Raw genomic sequence first — 19173 nt, 5'->3', positions numbered from 1 at the left:
TATAACAGAGAGTCAAGTGCCTTTACATGCCTAGTGAAAATAACTGTCAAAACAACCTTACATGTTAGGTATTTCCATTTCCAAGGGGAGGTAGCTAAGGCCCAGAAAGGTTAGGGAACTTGTTAAAGGCTACATATCTATTAAAAGTAGGTAGTGGATGTGAGATTTAAATCAGAAATGACTTCAAATCCCTTCTTCATTATATTATATTGACAGCCCCTCCCTCCCCTATTATTCAAGAGTCATTATCAATTCTTCTCTTACAACCAACATCCACTGCATCAGTAAACTCTTTAAGTTAATCTGACAGCTTCTTGTTACCCTTCACTGCCACTATTCTAAGCAGTGAGGGGCAACAAGAAGCAAACATCTTCTCTCATCTTTACTAAACTATTCAAGTACCACTTAACTGATCTCTCAGCTTCCTTTATTACCCCTTCTCCCTACTTTCCTCACTCATCTATATTTTGAAAGCATGAACACAGGCAATATTAAACACAAAATTCAGATTACATCTTTCCTATGCTGAACACACACTAGTATCTTTACACTTGGACTGGTTTTCTTGTCCACTCTGTTTCAGTCAAAATGACTTATCCACTCTTCAGATATACCAAGCTCATTCTCTTGTCTAAGGGCTTTTGCATCTGTACTCTTAACTCTTTTCCCAGATATTTGTATAACTCACTTATATGATTTAGGCCTCTGCTTAAATGTTATCTGCTTGGTTGGGCCTTCTCTAATCATCTTTGCTGAAAAACAAAAAACATACAAACCAAGAGTACTTTCTATCCTGTCTATTTTTTATAGCACTTACTACTATATGACATTGTATTTGTTTACTAATAATGGAGTTTTTATTTGTAACCACAAATATAAAACATCTTGCAATATTAAAATAGAAAACAATAAAACTAAAGGGAAAAAGACATTTTAAAAGTTAATGGCTGAGCAAAATGCAGATTTAGAGAAAAGAAAGGAAACCTGTGGATTCTAAAGAGAATGTCTAGCCCGGAGGACATGATGTTAAGTAAAATAAGTCAGGTACAGAAAGATAAATACCGTATGTTCTCACTCATATATGGAAGCTAAAAAAGTTGAGCTCATAGGAGTGTGGTTATTAGAGGCCAGGAAAGGGAGTGGGAAGGGAGGATAGGGAGATGTTGGTTAAAAGATAAAAAATTACACACAGGAGGAATAAATTATAGTGTTCTATAGAACTGTAACTAGTCAACAATAATTTACTGTATATTTTCAAATAGCTAGAAGACAGAATTTTGAATGTTCCTAACACAAAGAAATGACAAATGTTTGAGGTGATCCATATGCTAATTATCCTGATTTGATCATCACACACTGCATACATGAAAATATCACTCTGTATCCCATAAATATGTACAATTATTATATATTAAAAATTTTTTTAAAGGGAAACTTCTGAACACTTAAAAAAAATTTAAGGGCTAAAGACATTTAATATTAGATCTATTTTCACTTAAAACGTGCAGGGGCCCAAGTATTACTATTACTACCAATATACATACATACATACATACATATATGTATGTATATTGGTAGTAATAGTGTGTGTGTGTGAGTGTGTGTGTGTGTGTGTGTGTGTGTGTGTGTGTGTGTGTATATATATATTTTTAAGACAGAGTCTTGCTCTGTCGCCCAGGCTGAAGTGCACGTGCACTGGTGTGATCTCGGCTCACTGCAACCTCCACCTCACAGGCTCAAGCAATTCTTGTGCCTCAGCCTCCCAAGTAGCTGGGATTACAGGTGTGCGACACCATGCCCAGCTAATTTTTGTATTTGTAGTGCAGATAGGGTTTCGCCATATTGGCCGGCTGGTCTTAAACTCCTGGGCCTCAAGTGATCCGCCTGCCTTAGCCTCCCAAAGTGCTGGGATTACAGGTGAAGTATTACTAGCAATATTCTTAATACTCAGACGCTACAGTTAGATTTATTACATGTTATAAAAATTGAATGAAAAATTAAGAGAGAGTAAAAAAGAGAAAGAAAAGAGTGTGGTGAATGAACAGGGGAAAATCAGGTAGAATAAGAAATAGGAAGGGGGAAGAAAAAAATGGTAAACAACCATTTGGGAATGTTTACAAATCAGATTTTTTTAATCTGAAGAATTCTTGTCTATAAGTAGATATATATACCTATGTAGAAATACATATATCACATATAGACAAAAATGAAACAAACCAAATAATTCTAAGATACAATATAAGGAAATAGGATTTTTAAAAAAAGAATAACGGGAGGACAATCAAAGGACTTCAGAGAATATGAGATTGAAGCTAAGGCTGGGAATATGAAGATAGCTATGGAAGGTCAGGGGAAAAGGCTGAGATGAAAAGGTACAGGGAGAAGGAAAATAACTGGAAAGACTAGAGGCAGAAGCTTAGCATTTTGAAGAACTGAAGAAAGACCAGTATGACTGAATCTCAAGAAACAAGGAGAGAAGGTGACTAGTGCTGATGTAGGAGGTGGCCCTGTGCTAAATTATGCTGGGCCTTGTCATGGTAAAAAAAAAACACACAAGGTCCTTATAAAGTGTAAACAGAAGTGACACAATCAAGTCTATTTTTAAGATCACTCTGAGGGGTTGAGAATAAATTGGAAGGCAGACAGGAGTGGAAGCAGTAAAAACATTCCATATGAATCATTTCCAAATGACTGAGTTCCCATCTATTTCTTTCCTCTCCCATTCCTACTTCATATCCCAGTCATTTAGCCCCCTCCCGCACCTTTGCCCCAGATTTCAGCAAACAACAAAGAATTAGGAAAAGGAAAAATGCAGCTTTTTTGACGCTGTGTACATTGGGTATTTTATTAGAAACTTTCATGTTACTGCTACGTAAACACTGCTTCGAAATAATACATAAGTTAAAAACTTGTCAAGCAAGTTCTTCATCAGCTGTACTCCTAGAATTAAACACACATCACATACATACAAGTCACCAACCCCCACAAAATGTTTAATTTAACTGACCTTAAAATTTGGAGAAAAGTATCGGTTGGCTTTGTCTTTATTTGCTTTGTCAAGATCATTTTTTGTTAAAGTAAGTACTAGATATTCCTTGTCATTATCTGCACGCTCTATACTGCAAATGCTATCGATTTCTTGATCACATAGACTTCCATTTTCTACTTTTTCTGAGGTTTCCTCTGGTCCTGGTATGAAGAATGTATTTACCCAAAAGTGAAACATTTTGTCCTAAAAAAAAAAAAAAAAAAGAAAAGAAAAAGAAATGAAATGACATATTTAATTAATGATGTTTTATTTTTTTTAAAAAGAAAATCTGTCACCTATGTTAAACATTTGCAAAAAGTCAACAAAATAAACTATCATTTGATATTCTGAATAAAGGTAAACACAAAGACTATTATAAGGCAATCTGAGTTATCTGTTGCATTTTCATTCACATGATTTTTCTTCACTCAAATTCTCAAATTTTAAACCAAAAATACAATCTCACAAGATCTAAGATAAACTACTTTTGCCTTAAAATTTTAAGTAAAAAAACCTCTTTTCTCATCTAATACTAGCTTTAAATATGTTTTTAGTTTACGTGTACATACATATAAACAAAATTCAGATATGGATTTAATTTTTTCTACATTTCAAATGAGCTACCTATTCCAAGATTTACTTTAACAAAAGTTCTTGGAAGGTGAGTGCAACTTCCCTGATGACGCATGGCAAATACATGTTTACTTCTACAGCAATACAAACATGAAAAGCTCCAGTTTCTTACATGACAATATAATGCTTGAATACTTTCAGAATAAATATGAGGGGGTAGGAAAGAGTACTACTGATTTCTTTTGATGTTATAAAATGCTTGTTCTTAAAAAAAATCACTTCTTACTAATAAGATAATACCTTCTTAATAAAAAAACACAACAGAAGTTCATCACTTTAAACCTCTATTGACCAACAAAGAAATCTGGCCTGTATAAATCATTTGGCAATTAATGATGTACAGCCTTGTGACATCTTATCTGGTACCTGGTACCTTAAAATGCCATTTAAATCTTTTATTCTAATTTATCTTAAAGTTTTTTATCCCCCAGAAAATAAGATCCTTAAGGATGTTACGTCTTAAATGTCATTGCATCTTTTAACAGTACCTGGCAAAGTAATCTTGTATACAAGTCTTTAAAATTTTTTTTTGCTTATTTCAATTATTTTAGCCAGTAATTGTATTTTACTTAGAAGAAAATAAGCCAATAATATTTAAATAACAAAAAGGTGAATTCTATATATATATGGGTTATACTAAAATTTTTTGTGTTTTAATCATAGCATATTCTTAAATAAGGCAGGGAAAATCAATAAAATGGAAATTTATGTAGTCAAGGATAAACAAATAAATCATAAATATTTAATCTAACCTTCAATTTTGCATGTGTTAAAGTACAGATGAAGGGAAATAAGAATTAGTAAATTCCTAAAGGTATGCAGAGATGATGATGTAGATGCCTATTTTTGAAAGCAAAATAAAACTTACTAGTTATCTTAATTTTAAAACAGTTGCTAATACTTCCTGGATTATCAAAAAATAATTTTTCTAAGTTATTGAGATATATTTAACTTTTATTTGTACAGACGATAGGAAATGGGTTTCTGGTTAAAAAAAAAAAAGTTCAGCATATTTTGATTTTTTTTTTCCAGCTACTTGGATTCTGGATAAAGGAAAATTATATCTCTACTGATACATCAAAGCAGCATTTAAAATTTTGCAGTAAATGAAACTTCCTCTTATTTTCTTTCAAAAGAAAAGCTAAAAATCAGAAAAACTAAATAAATCCTATCATTGAGAATGTTTAAAGATTGGCAATATGCTATCTAGTATGTTTAACAAGGCAGCAACACTACAAAGTTAGTCCTTTTCTTCATTACTATCTAAAAATGTTGCACCTTAGTCTCACTTTAAATATTCACATTTAATATTTTAAATGAAGATAGTTGTTTTTTTTTTTTTCTCTTTTTTTTTTGAGATGGAGTTTCACTCTTGTTGCCCAGGCTGGAGTACAATGGTGCATTCTTGGCTTACTGCAACCTCCGCCTCTCGGGTTCAGCAATTATCCTGCCTCAAGCCTCCTGAGTAGCTGGGAAAACAGGCGCCTGCCACCACACCCGGCTAATTTTTTTGTATTTTTAGTAGAGATGGGGTTTAACCATGTTGGCCAGGCTGGTCTCAAACTCCTGACCTCAGCTGATCTGCCCACCTCAGCCTCCCAAAGTGCTGGAATTACAGGCGTGAGCCACCACACAGGGCCGATAGTTGGTTTTAAAATAATAAGACGTTGCCTTCTCTAAATACAGATCAATCAAATTCAAACTTCATTAACTTTCTAAACCTGCACATTTAAATACCATGTTTTCATTCTTTATTACTTCCCTCTTCATACTGATTTCTCTCCTAGTTAAAAAATTAATCAGTAAATCCACAGAAGCTAAATAGAAAATAATCAAGTCTTAAGAAACGTTAAGGCCAGGCATGATGGCGCACACCTATAATTCCAACACTTTGGGATGCCAAAGCGTGAGGACTGCTTGTGCCCAGGAGTTTGAGACCAGCCTGGGCAACATAGTGAGACCCTGTCCCTACAAAAATAAAAATAAAAAAAATTAGCTGGGTGTGGTGGCACATGCTTGTAGTCTTAGCTACTCAGCCTGGGCAATAGAACAAGACCCTGTCTCTAACAAAAAGGAAAAAAAAAAAAAAGGAAAGAAAAAGAAACATAAGCCAAAATGGAGAAAAAGTGGTTTGTGTCACTACATAAGACCACAGAACAGATCTCATTTCTACCTATAGACCAAAATTTTTAACATATTGGTCCCATGCTAATTTCTTCTCAGTTAACCATCCTTGTTAAGAAAAATTCCTCTCATGTTACAATGCCATAAGGCCTTTTCCTTCAAACAGGATTATTTACCCTTATAATGTCTCACCAATGCCAGAGTAAGCAAAACACCTGCAGATCTAATAGAAAACAAATTATAGTTCCTTACATGTCATAAAATAAAATATAGCTTTTAATCTGTCCTTATTTTGGATATTTCTCCCAATGAAAGTAAAGTACAAACCTTTTTTAGCATCTTGTTCTGTTTGTGGAAGAACTCTACTTTGATATCACCACACACAGGTAACGGCTGAGGGAACTCAAAGTACATGAACTTGTCTTCCCGTCGTGTGGGTCCTGAATTGGAGGAATATATCTTCACCTTTAGCTGGCAGACCACAAACTGAGGATCTGCATGGTTAAATACATACCAGTATTATTTCACAGGAAATGCCTTTAACTGTCAAACTGTCAAAAACGATTTTAATGATTAATATCAGCAATATACACGAAATATGGATTCTGTATCTGCAATCTTGATCTCAAGCAAATCAACTGAAATAAATGAAATAAAAATATAAACAATGTAAGATTTTCTCCAGTTTGAACCTTCAAAATAAGGTCCTATTACTTGTATAAAAGTCAATTCCTATTTCATGAATAGTAAGTCCCAAAATTAGACTTCTAGTGGCAGAGTAACTTCAAAACTTTAACATTAAAATCATACTAAAAATCCTAATACAAATAAAAACTTTAAGCATTAAAAACGATGAAATAATTATCTGGTACATTTGTGAACTACATCAAAAGTAACTTTTAAGACAGATATCAACAGGCAGTAGTCACGAAAAATTTTTAAATGTAAAGAAGACAGATATTTGCTATAGTATTCTTAAGTCTCTAGCATGCGGCAAAGATCACAAAATACAAATCACTACATGTTCACAAGAGAAAGAGGATAAAACCTATAACAATGTTATAAAAAATTTCAAAAACACAAGTCTAACTATTTATTAAAAAATTAACCATCATTCATTTTCCTATAGCTCACATTTTAAAGGTATATAATGCCACCATCATAACAGGAAACAAGAGATTTGAAATTTCTGTAAAGAAATGTAACAGATTTCAAGTAAAAACTGCAGCACAACCTTCCTTTCCTCCAAAACACCTCATTTTCATTAACAAGTATTCTGGCTTTGGCTCATGTCTGTTTTAAATAACTGGTAAAAAATAAAGTAACTGGTAAAATATAACTTCTCAAAATTCATCATGCTTTTACACTAGCAATTGAACCAAATGGTGGGAAAGTGTGTTAAGGGAAGGATTGTATGTTTTATTTTTTAAATCTACTCATAAATTCATTTATAGCTAATGACCTTGATCTCAGGACTTCAAAAACTGAAAGTTACCTAAATAATTTGACAAAGTATAATTCATTTGTCATACGCTGAGGAATTAGAAAACAAAAGTCCATTACAAAGAAATTTATTAACCTTAGGAGGTTAAGAAGTGCCATTTGAAGAAAACATGCCAAGATAATAAACAGGAACACAAAGTTACATAAAGTGTATGAGAAATATTATACATATTTAAATATATTTTATATTTATATTACGTATATATATATATAACAAAAAATTCTCAGCACCAAAAGGTGTCATTATTCTAAAAGATAAACAAAAGTCTTACATTTTTATCAATGTGACTGAGAACAAGGCAAAGCTAAACCAAATTAAATGAAATTTCCAGTTTAGTAAACACCTACTACTATTTCTATGTAATATCTAAAGCAATATCAGCCATCACATAATTAATATGTTTGATAAAAGCATGCGGGCTATTCCAACATGGTCTTCTAAGACACTTATTATTCAAAAAAGCTACCACAAACAGGATAAATATTACACCAACAATCTATCAATAAATTTCACTTCCTTGACTCAAAGTTCAAAGTGCAATAAGCCATTTCATACGACTTTGTGTGATACTGAAATTTCACTGGGAAATCTAACTTCAAGAAGCAAATAAACAAAGTAGGATTCCAAAGCTGTGATAAAATTAACCAGAATAAAACTGAAAAACTGCCTTGTAATCTTTTTAATTTAAACTCCATTAATTCAGAATCTGATAATCCTGATTTTAGGACTTTAAAAAGCAAATTAATAGTATTTCCAGGTTTCAATTAAACTACATCTAAAATGTGCATCTTCAAATATTATAGTATTATATTAAAAATGTATAAGTAGTAAAGATTTCCTCAATCACTAAAGAAAATAATCTTCTCTGCAATATGAATATCATGTTTCAGATAGATAAGACCTAACTAAGCAGAAGTCCAATATTAGTATGGTTCTGTGGACTTCTACAATATATATCCTTGGATATGACTATGTTCCAAAAAATAAATAACAAGATCCAGACCTAGTGATATAGTTTGGATATCTTTCCCTCCCAAATCTCAGGTTGAATTGTAATCCCCAGTGCTAGAGGTGGGGCCTGGTGGAAGATGCTTGAATCATGGGGGCAGATCCCACATGAATGGCTTGGGCCATCCTCTTGGTGGTAAGTGAGCTGGCATTTAAAAGTGGGTGGCACCTTCTCCCCACCACTCCTTCTCTTTCTTGCTCCCATTCTCACCATGCTCCCCTTTTGCCTTCAGCCATGATTGGAGGCTTCCTGAGGCCTCCCCAGAAGCAGATGCTGCTATGCTTTCTGTACAGCGTGCAGAACCATGAGCCAATTAAAGAAGAATTTATAAAGAAAACAGGTTAAACCTGTTTAATACTCAGTCTCAGGTATTTCTTTAAAGCAATGCAAAAACAGACTAATACACCTAGTAAATGAAAATCAGAATGTAAAGAATGGAATGATAAATAGTGGAGACTTGAAACGGTGAGTAGAAGATGAGAAATTACTTAATGGGTACAATGTATATTATTCAGATGATGGACAACCTAAAAGCCCTGACTTGAAACTATACACTCTATGCATGTAACAAAATTACACTTGTGTCCCTAAATCTATACAAGCAAAACAATTTTTTAAAGTCAGAATTAAATTTCCTTGGATATATACATATTGTTATAGTCTTGAATGAAAACCACATTGATCATCTTTTAGTAACATTTTTAACCCTGTTAAATGTCTAGAATATAGTAGCTTTTTCCATCACTTAGAAATATTAAGACAAAAATCAAGAAAAAGCTGCCAATCCCTACAGAAGATGCTGTATTTTTCAGCACTATCCGTTTTCTTCATTGATTCCTCTTCTTCTTCCTAAACCCAAGTTGCCATTCTTATCTCAGTCCTCACCCTCTCCTTTTCTTCCTTTCCTCCAAGACTTCCCATGCCCAAACTCCACACCATTATTTATATGAAAGGCTTAACTACTCTCCCTTTCCTGATGATGCCCAAAATATCGATATATATCCTACCTAGATTCGAACCCATACTCCCAAGTACCCACTGAATATTGTCATGTGAGAAGCTCACTTTTACCGGATTTAAAACACATTTAAAACCAAAATATCAACATTAATGTCTCCAAGTCTCAGATTCACTTTTCTTTCTTTCTGAGACTATTTCACCTGACTGGGCTCAAAACTTTTACAAAATCTTTGGCTATAAATGGCAAATAAAAAATTAATGAAATCCCATTTGATTGTCTTAGCATACCTGCATTAAGGCAAGTTTTATTACTGGTTTCTTTTCCACTATTTTTTCCTCTTGCGATTACAACTTTGCATACAACTGTCCTTAAAACATGGTTTAATCCTCAAGTATTATCATGACATCTCAGTATTTATGAAATCAAGTCTGTTATCCCCATTCAGGATCCTCTAACAGTCACTCACACGTTCCATACCTATTCTCTGACACTACATTCTTGTCCAGCTTTTTCCTTCTGCTGCACTTCAACTCAAGCTATTTCCCATTGCCTGTAATACTTCTTTCAGTAGTTTTTAATTTATTTACTTATTTATTTTTTTAAGACGGAGTCTCACTCTTACCGCCCTGGCTGGAGTGCAGTGACGCAACCTCGGCTCACTGCAATCTCCACCTTCGGCTTCAAGCGATTCTCCTGCCTCAGCCTCCCAAGTAGCTGGGACTACAGGCACGCATCACCATGCCTGGCTAATTTTTGTATTTTTAGTAGAGACAGGGTTTCACCATGTCGGCCAGCCTGATCTCAAACTCCTGACCTCAGGTGATCCATCCACCTTGACCTCCCAAAGTGCTGGGATTACAGGCGTGAACCACTGCGTCTAGCCACTTCTTTCAGTTTTAATGCCAATCTAAACTGTATGTTTTCTTCAATGTTCAATAAAGAGCTGGTGAACTTCCTTTAAGAAACTGTCTGACAACCTTCAAAAGCTTTTCTGAATGTAGCATTTATAATTTATATACACAACTTCCCATTTATTTTATTTTATATTTATTTATTTATTTCTAAGACAAAGTCTTGCTCCGATGTCCAGGCTGCAGTGCAGTGGCATGATCTCGGCTAACTGCAACCTCTGCCTCCTGGGTTCAAGCGATTCTCCTGCCTCAGCCTCCCAAGAAGCTGGGACTACAGGTGTGTGCCACTATGCCCAGCTAATTTTTGTGTTTTTAGTAGAGATGGGGTTTCACCTTGTTGTCCAGGCTGGTCTCGAACTCCTGAGATCAAGCGATCCGCCTGCCTCAGCCTCCCAAAGTGCTGGGTTACACGTGTGAGCCTCGTGCCTAGCCCCACAACCTCCCACTTAATTACATATAGCTCATATTTAATTAAAACTTTACTACAGTATTAAATCATAGTACATAAGAGGAAACTAGAAAATGAGGAAAGATTACTAAAGTGAATGTTTTCTTTCCCTTAATATCTGCATGATACTTTATACCTTTCTCTTGGCTCTTACACTGATATCAATACTATAGGAAGAGCATGAGTTTTTCTTCCTTTTTCCTTCTCTATGAATCTGTTACATTCATCTGTCAGTCACTTCCAACAGCTCAGTACCTTGCATTCAGCAGTTTTAAAAATTGTACTGAGATGAAAAGAGCATCAATGAGACTCTTTAGAAGACTTTAACATGCTATACTAATAAATCTGTGGTCTTTGATAAAGTTATCTGTCTCTAAGAATACAGAAAAGATCTGATGAGGATGATCACACCTATCTGACAACAACATCAGAGAAGTAGAATAGGATCAGGATGACTGAGGTAGACTTATAGAGATTAGGGTAAAAGGGAGAAATAAATAGAGGCAGACATCAGTGACATAATCTGTATTTAGTACTTATCCAGGAAGTTTCAAATTTCAAAGTCTCTTCATTTTATTGACAAGCAAACTCAAAGAGAGGTAGATGAAATGCTCAGGGTTACGCAATAGATTAATGACAGAGATAGGACTAGAATCTGGATCTAAATCCAGGTTTTCTCTAACACTCCACATACTTTGATTCCTATTCTTTACTCATCATACTTCAGCTTGCTGCCATGTCTTATCACTTCTTCCTTTCCTTTTCATTGCTTTGCCACCATTACTGTCAATACCTAGTCTTCCTAAGATATTAAGGAATTGATCCCTGCCCTAAGAGCAGCAAATTGCTGAACTCCTCTGGTGGACCTCTGCTGGACCTCATGCTGGACCTCTGATGGGACAGGTTCTTCCATCATCTAGTCAGAATTGGGCTGTATTTGGTGGTTATAACACAGAATATTTCTTGCATAAATATAATTTGGCTTCGACTACATTAAAACCCATTGCTTTTGGCTTCTTTAGCCCAATGAGTTGAACAACAAAGCTAATTAATTTGTTCAAATGCTTCAGAAATATAGTCTCCTGCATAAATTTCAAATGTGGTAAATTTCTTTCTAAATTTTTATGTAAACTTCTAGATATGGTTAAGAAAACTGTTCCAATACATGGAAGGATGAGAATTTCAAGCACTTACTGCAAGTTCCGCCACTGAACATTGGAATAGTTTCAAACATCATCTTGTGAAACAACAGTGCCACTGGTCTATAATCCAGATGATTCTTTAACAGGTAGCTATAATAATACACATAGCGCCTCTGACTGGGAATAGTTACTCCCTGGTGGACAGAAAAAAAAGAGAAGCCAAATTGAAAAAAAATGTTCCATTATAGTTATTTCACTAAATTGCTATGGTAACTGGGTCGTAGCCATTTAAGAACATATATACATTAGAAATTTGACCTTAAATGATTAATACTTAAATCCAGCTCAATAATAAATAAGAGCAATATCAATACAAAGGATATCAGAATAACTCTCCTCCCTTAAAACAATTATCATTAACAACCCATTTATTCAAAGGTCACAACAGCGCTCTGACCCATGAACCCCATAGGCAAAGGCCACTGCATATCCAAAATAAGTGTCAAAGGCCTCTGCCCTACAGCTATGCTCTATACACCTAGGGCTCCCCACAAGGATTTATGGACTCCTTAAACACACAGCTCCTCACAAACTTGATTACCTACTTTCCAGGGGAAAGAGTATCAGAATCAGCAAACTAGATAGAGGCATATTGCCTTTAAGGCAGAAACAGCAGTAGCAAAAAGTGATGCTGGCATTAGGGCCCAACAAAAACAGGACTATGCAGTTGATGTAAATGTGTGAAACAATCTTCTAACACAGGTAAAGCTATCCTTGTACTACATGCATCTCTTTGTTGAAGAAACCAGGGAAAAATGAAGTGTTTTAGAAAATGTAAGTATTACAAATGATTAAAATGTATCTAGTTCTCAAGAGTTTATTAAACAATAAAACATAAATAAAATTTTGTAATACATGTGGCACTTAATAGGGGAAGCTGAGTTATCTAAAGAGAAAAATCTAATATGTACAATAATGCATTCACTAACGAAGATGAATAAATAAGGTTTTTAAGGGTTTTATTAGACATGTGACTTAAGAAAAATCCAACCTAAAAATGTAAGACAAACAACAAGCAACATTAAGAAGTTTAACGGTAAAAGTAACTTACAGAACACTGTACCTTAAATGAAAGTATACTCAAGAGGAAAAAGAATTTGCAATTATTTCTCTTTTAAGTTACTACTGGCATCTAAATCTCCCCAATGTCTTAAAAATTCTAGACACAACCTTCTTCTCCCTAATGAAAAATATAAAACATATTTATGCGAATTTAAAAACAGGCCAGGTGCAGTGGCTCACAACCTGTAATCCCAGCACTCTGGGAGGCCGAGGTGGGCTGATCACTTGAGGTCAGGAGTTGGAGACCAGCCTGGCCAACATGGTGAAACCCTGTCTCTACCAAAAATACAAAAAATTAGCTGGGCGTGGTGATGTGTACCTGCAGTCCCAGCTACTTGGGAGGCTGAGGCAGGACAATCACTTGAGCCTGGGAGACGGAGGTTGCAATGAGCTGAGATCGTGCCACTGCACTCCAACCTGGACCACAGAGAAGACTGTCTCAAAAACAAACAAACAAAAAACCAGGTATGCTGAATAGCAAGTATGTAGGTATCCACTGTAGTACTCCTAATATTTTTTCAAAGATGAGCATGATTTTATTATAGACAATTTAAAAATATGTGTATGTGTGTATAAATGTCAAAAAAAATCGGTATAAACCATTTCAAATCATGACAAGTGATTTAAGATTTTTGGCCACAGTATAAAGACCAAAATTTTATAAATAAAAGACTTGTATTTGAATGCTGACAGTCAAAATACAAACTCTGATGTGTTTTCGAAGGAAAATGAGGACAATAATATGTACCCTTCCTTAACAGGGCTCTCATGAGGATCAAACACCAGATGCAGTTACACAAAAGCATGCTAAAACTACAAAATGGTACACGGTTTTAGCAATTCTGTACCTGTATTTAAGGTACAGTTTTGGAATAGCTGGAATTTTATTTCTATATAATTTTCTTAACAAAACAGTAAAAGGTAAGGTAAAGTAGTAGTACTTTGAAGAGCAGTGCTACTGCTTTTCATACTCTTCATTAAAACATTAAAAATTATTAAAGTTAAAAAATGTAAACTTACAATGATTTTATTACATCACATTTAATGTAATTTCAGCAAACAACTGTCATTCATGTTTAGCAAGATAAATACAGAATTGCTTAGCAGAAAGGAAATATCACATGGAAGATGAGTGGGAGGTGTACTTTTTTGAACCATGTGAATTTTTTAACCATATGCATTTATTATCTAGTCAAAATATGCAATAAGATTTAAAAAATTAAGTCAATGCGAGTCTACGAGTAGACCACATTGTCAACATTATTTGTTGGGGTTTAGTGGATGACATTTTTCTCTTTATCTCCATTTTTGGCATAAGTTTGTGTGCAATAATAAAAAGATTTCAAAGCTTTAGGTTTTTTCAAGTAGCAAGTGATTAGTAGTGTACCTATAATGTAGGTGATTATACATTCTGTTAATCCTTACCCAAAAAAGGATAGGCAACATAAAAAATATATAAATCTACTAGTTGTCAACATTGGGTGAATAATCTATGTATGAATACCAGTTGAAACAAAATTACTGACAATTCAAAGAAAAACATGGAAAAGTACATTTTAAAATTTAATCAATTAGTTTACCATCAATATTACAGTCTATTTTCTTAACTTTGCAATTCTTATCTACCTGCTGCCTTGTCAGCACCCAAAATTCAACATTTCTAGATTAACAAATATTAAAAAGTTGGGAGGCTCACATGTATCTGTTTCAGAGTCTCCAATGTGACCTCCTCATTCTAGTCCTATCTCTCTGAGCCATGATGCACACTCACTAAAATTGAATTAACACTTGCAATATAGGATTTCCAATGAGTGGAAAGTCCACACTAAAATTTTACTCATCTTTAAAAGCTTATACATATGAATAAAAGGCTGTAAAGCTCTTGCAGATTAAAAAATACTCTGTTTTCAAATTTTTCTTTCTTTTTTTTTTTTTTTTTTTTTGAGATGGAGTCTCGCTCTGTCACCCAGTCTGGAGTGCAGTGGTGCGATCTCAGCTCACCGCAACCTTGCCTCCCGGGTTCAAGCAATTCTCCTGCCTCAGCCTCCCAAGTAGCTAGGACTGTAGGGATGGCCACTGCGCCTGGCTAACTTTTGTATTTTCAGTAGGGAAGGGTGAGTCAGCATGTTGGCCAGGCTGTCTTGAACTCCTGACCTCAAGTGATCCACTCCCCTTGGTCTCCCAAAGTTAAGGGATTACAGGCCTGAGCCACTGTACCTGGCCTAAAATTTTTCATTTTTCATGTAAATTAAACCTAATAAGGGCCAGTTTTATTCTCTAACCAAGAACTTTTAAGTTAAATTGATCTGTAACTACACACACACACCCCCGCCCAAGGGTATAGTTCTACTTTCTACTAGTAGTAACTCTCCTTTTCCACTTTAATTATGAGGAAAATTATTTACACAGCTGACCCTTGAACACAGGTTTGAAATGTGTGGGTCCACTTACATATATGGATTTTTTTTCAATAAAATTTTTCAGAGATTTCAACAATTTGAAAAAACCTGCAGATGAAACACATAGACTAGAAATATCAAAAAGTTAAGAAAAAAGTTAGGTTTATGTCATGACTACATAAAATATATGTAGATTAGTCTGTTTTATCATTTACTGCCATAAAATATACACAAACCTATTATAAAAAGTTAAAATTCATCAAAATATATGCACACAAACCTTAAGACCAGACATAATACCACTTGTAGTCAAGATAAATGTAAACAAATGCAAAGATGCAGCATTAAATCATAGCTACCTAATATTAACTGTAGTACATACTATACTACTGTTAAAATCTCATAGCTAACTTCTGTTGCTACTGCAGTGAACTCCAGGGTTGCAAGAATCTGTTTAAAACACTGCGTGACACTAATCATCTCTGTATGATCAGCTCATCTCTCCAGTAAATTGTGTATTGCAATCAAAAGCTATCTCTCTTACGGCTCTTGTGTGTTTTTCTTTTCTTTTCTTTTTCTTTTCTTTTTTTTTTTTGAGAGAGTCTCGCTCTATCATGCAGGCTGGAGTGCAGTGGCACGATCTCGGCTCACTGCAACCTACGCCTTCTGGGAAAAAGCGATTCTCCTGCCTCAGCCTCCCGATTAGCTGGGATTACAGGCACGTGCCACCATGCCTGGCTAATTTTTTTATTTTTAATAGAGACAGGGTTTCACTGTGTTAGCCAGGATGGTCTCAATCTCCTGACCTCATGATCCGCCCGCCTCAGCCTCCCAAAGTGCTGGGATTACAGGCGTGAGCCACCGTGCCCGGCTCCCTTGTGTAGTTTTCATTGTGCCTAGTGCAATGCCGTAAACCTTAACACCATGAGACCCATATGAAGTGCCAATAGTGATGATGGAAGTGCTTTCGAAGACAGAAGTCATAGACATTATAAGAATAAAGTGACTTGCTTGATATGTACAGTAGATAGGTACAGCTGTAGCTGCTGGCCATTTCAGACAGATGCTTCATCTTGTAAACAGCAACATAAATGTATGGTACCAATAAATACAGTACAGTACTGTAAATGTGTTTTCTCTTCCTTATGATTTTCTTGATACATGTTCTTTTCTCTAGTTTACTTTATTGTTAAGAATATACTATATAATACACATACAAAATATGTGTTATTGCCTGTTTATGTTGTGGGTAGGGCTTCTGGTCAACAGTGGGCTACATTATCGAACGGTCAACTGTATTAACTTTTTTTCCTCAAATACAACTTTCAACAATTCTAGCTTCAGCTAAAAAACTTTAGCTGAACTAAAGAACTTCAGCCATTACTCTTTCAGCTCCTTTATGTTCACAGACCAGGAGGTAGACCTCAGAAGTATATTTAGTGTTCCTCCTAATATTCCTTCCAGCCCTCTTTCCTACAGCTTTGCCTATTTCAAACCCCTATCACTCAATAACTCTTCTGGTATACACTTTTTAAACTCTTGACCACAACGACTTTAGCACTTTGTTTTCCCAACCTCTCTCTTTATCCTGACCAACACATCACCTTCGATGAATTCAGCTCCTGCTTTACTGGGAACCCTGAGGTCATCCAATATGAACACTCAAAATTCCCTTCTCCCATCTTAAAATTTCCTTATACTTGACATCTCTTCCTGTTCAACAAGTTTCTATTTTGGACAAGTGCTTTATTAATTATCTTCTATGTGGCATGTGCCTTTATTCTCTCCACTTGTCTCTAAATAATATGCTCAAGTAATCTTCATTCTTTATCCAAGGCTGGCAAACAACTGAAAGACCAAAAACCCACACTCTCCCTAGATTCTGTATCTCTCTCAAACTATCAGCCTCCCTGTCTATAAACAGCAAATCTTGAGACGCTCTTACTCCTTAATCCAGAGAAATTGATTATGAGGCTGATTTCTTTTTGAAGGGGAGGGGGGTGCCATGGTCTCACTCTGTCACCCAGGCTGGAGTGCAGTAGTGCAGTCTTGGCTCACTGCAACCTTTGCCTCCCAGGTTCAACCCCCTCAGCCTCCCGAGTAGCTAGGAGTACAGGCGCCTAACACCAAGCCCTGCTTGCTTGCTTGTTTATTTATTCATTTATTTATTTATTAAGTAGGAACGAGGGTTTTGCCATGTTGCCTAGGCTGATCTCAACTCCTGGACTCAAGAAATCTGCCTTGGCCTCCCAAAGTGTTACGATTACAGGGATGAGCCACCATGCCCAGCCGAGGCTGATTTCTTAATGGTCATTAATGCTTTGTCAACAACTAATTTCCTGCTGTTTTCACAATCCCATCCTGGCTGCTGACTGATCTTTTTTTTATTTTTATTTTTTAAACATTTCACTGAAAACTTTTTATTGCCCTTTTGGGTAGAAATGAGAATTTGTTTGCCAGGAAGGATGATCCCATCATACTTCTGCTGGAACCAGCGCATGGCCTCCTCTTTGCTGATTCTATTTGGCACCAATGAAGCCTGTCCCGCACTTCTTACCTGCAATGATGAAACCTGGCTTTTCCACACCACATAGAAGTCCAGGCTGTAGACATCAATGCTTGGGTCATATCTGATACCCAGATCAATGTGTTCCTGGGTCCCAAAACCAAAGTTTCCAGTATCTGAGAAGTTATTTTTTCTTAACTCACACTCCTGCACCTTTAGATCATTCTCCAGGATTTCGTCTGCCTTGGCCCCTCGAACTGTGCAGCAGACAACAGTCTTTTCATTTCTTCTGTTGCCAAAGGGGCTAACAGTATATCTAGCTTTGGAAAACACCTGGTTCTGACCTGTAAGCTGTTCCAACACCTTAGTTACTCAGGTCAGTCTGTCTCCACTTTCTCCTAAACAGATGTTGAAGCGGAGCCTGCAGATGCAAAATTCCTGCATGGGGTTATCCTTTTCACCTTGATCCTGCACCACGATGGAGAACAGGAAGAGCCTGGCTGATCTTTCTGCAATCATTCTGAAACTTCCCTGCTTCTGTCATAGGACTTACTCTCTTAAGGTTTCTTTCAACCCTTATTGATTGTCTCTTCTCTTGTCCCTAAATATAGGCCTATCTCAAAAGAGTTTCCCCTCTGTCAAACCAATCTATTCCAGTGTTTTACCAATTTTACACAATAACTCCAAAACTTATCTCCTTTAACATGACTTTATTCCCAACTGCCAGTGCAGAATTCCAACATCTGGCTGGAATTTCTACCTGGTAATCTCAGAAATACTGAAAACACACATTTCCAAAAACCGAAGCTTTTTAACGTGGAAAACCTCCTTTATTTCCATCAATGATATTCAATATTTTCTCCAGCACTCGATGGCCTTCTAATAACTAACACCATCATCACTTATTGAGCCCACACTATATTCTTTGTATTGTTCTAAATGTCTTTAGAAATACATAATTTAATACTCATAAAACCATGTAAGGTAGGTACTATTGGTAAACCATTTTATAGATGAGGTGAAGTAATAGAACTAGATATAATCATCAGTAATGGAACTAGATATAATCCCAGCACTCAAACTCCACAGCTTCTAGTCAACTACTATATGATCCTCCCATCTTCTTTCTGCTTGAGGAACGAAACACAGCTGAGAGACAGCAGTAATATAATAGGGTTACAGAAAAGAGAAGTGAGGGAACTCCAGCACTATGGCAAAGGCCCAGGCAGCAGAGTGGAGCTAAGAGACACAGTCAGCATATTAACTACCTGGCACATACATACATGCATACACACTAATGGTACACAATAAAATGACAGACAAATCACAGATTAAGTTCATTTAGTATACTCATCTTTGATTCCTACGCATCTATTCAGTTGCCAA

General features: G+C 35.7%; 1 protein-coding gene across 8 annotated transcripts in view; it reads right to left on the bottom strand.

The window, feature by feature from the left end:
* PTEN (phosphatase and tensin homolog) overlaps window positions 1-19173 on the bottom strand; it is a 104923-nt gene that overhangs the window by 4654 nt on the left and 81096 nt on the right. For 7 of the 8 annotated variants that reach the window (XM_054659762.2, XM_063780859.1, XM_016918822.4 and 4 more), the window contains 3 exons: window positions 11813-11954; window positions 6113-6279; window positions 3008-3232 (listed from right to left, as the gene is read on the bottom strand). In XM_054659762.2, coding sequence (XP_054515737.1) covers window positions 3008-3232; window positions 6113-6279; window positions 11813-11954 — 534 coding nt within the window. Of the gene's footprint in view, window positions 1-3007; window positions 3233-6112; window positions 6280-11812; window positions 11955-17838; window positions 18134-19173 lie in introns of those variants that run through there. The other variant, XM_016918823.4, reaches the window with a different exon arrangement.

The sequence above is a fragment of the Pan troglodytes genome, chromosome 8 (genome assembly GCF_028858775.2).
Source record: "Pan troglodytes isolate AG18354 chromosome 8, NHGRI_mPanTro3-v2.0_pri, whole genome shotgun sequence".
Lineage (NCBI taxonomy): Eukaryota > Metazoa > Chordata > Mammalia > Primates > Hominidae > Pan > Pan troglodytes.
The sequence above is the reverse complement of the archived record's forward strand: the minus strand, read 5'-3'. Positions and strand labels throughout refer to the sequence as shown.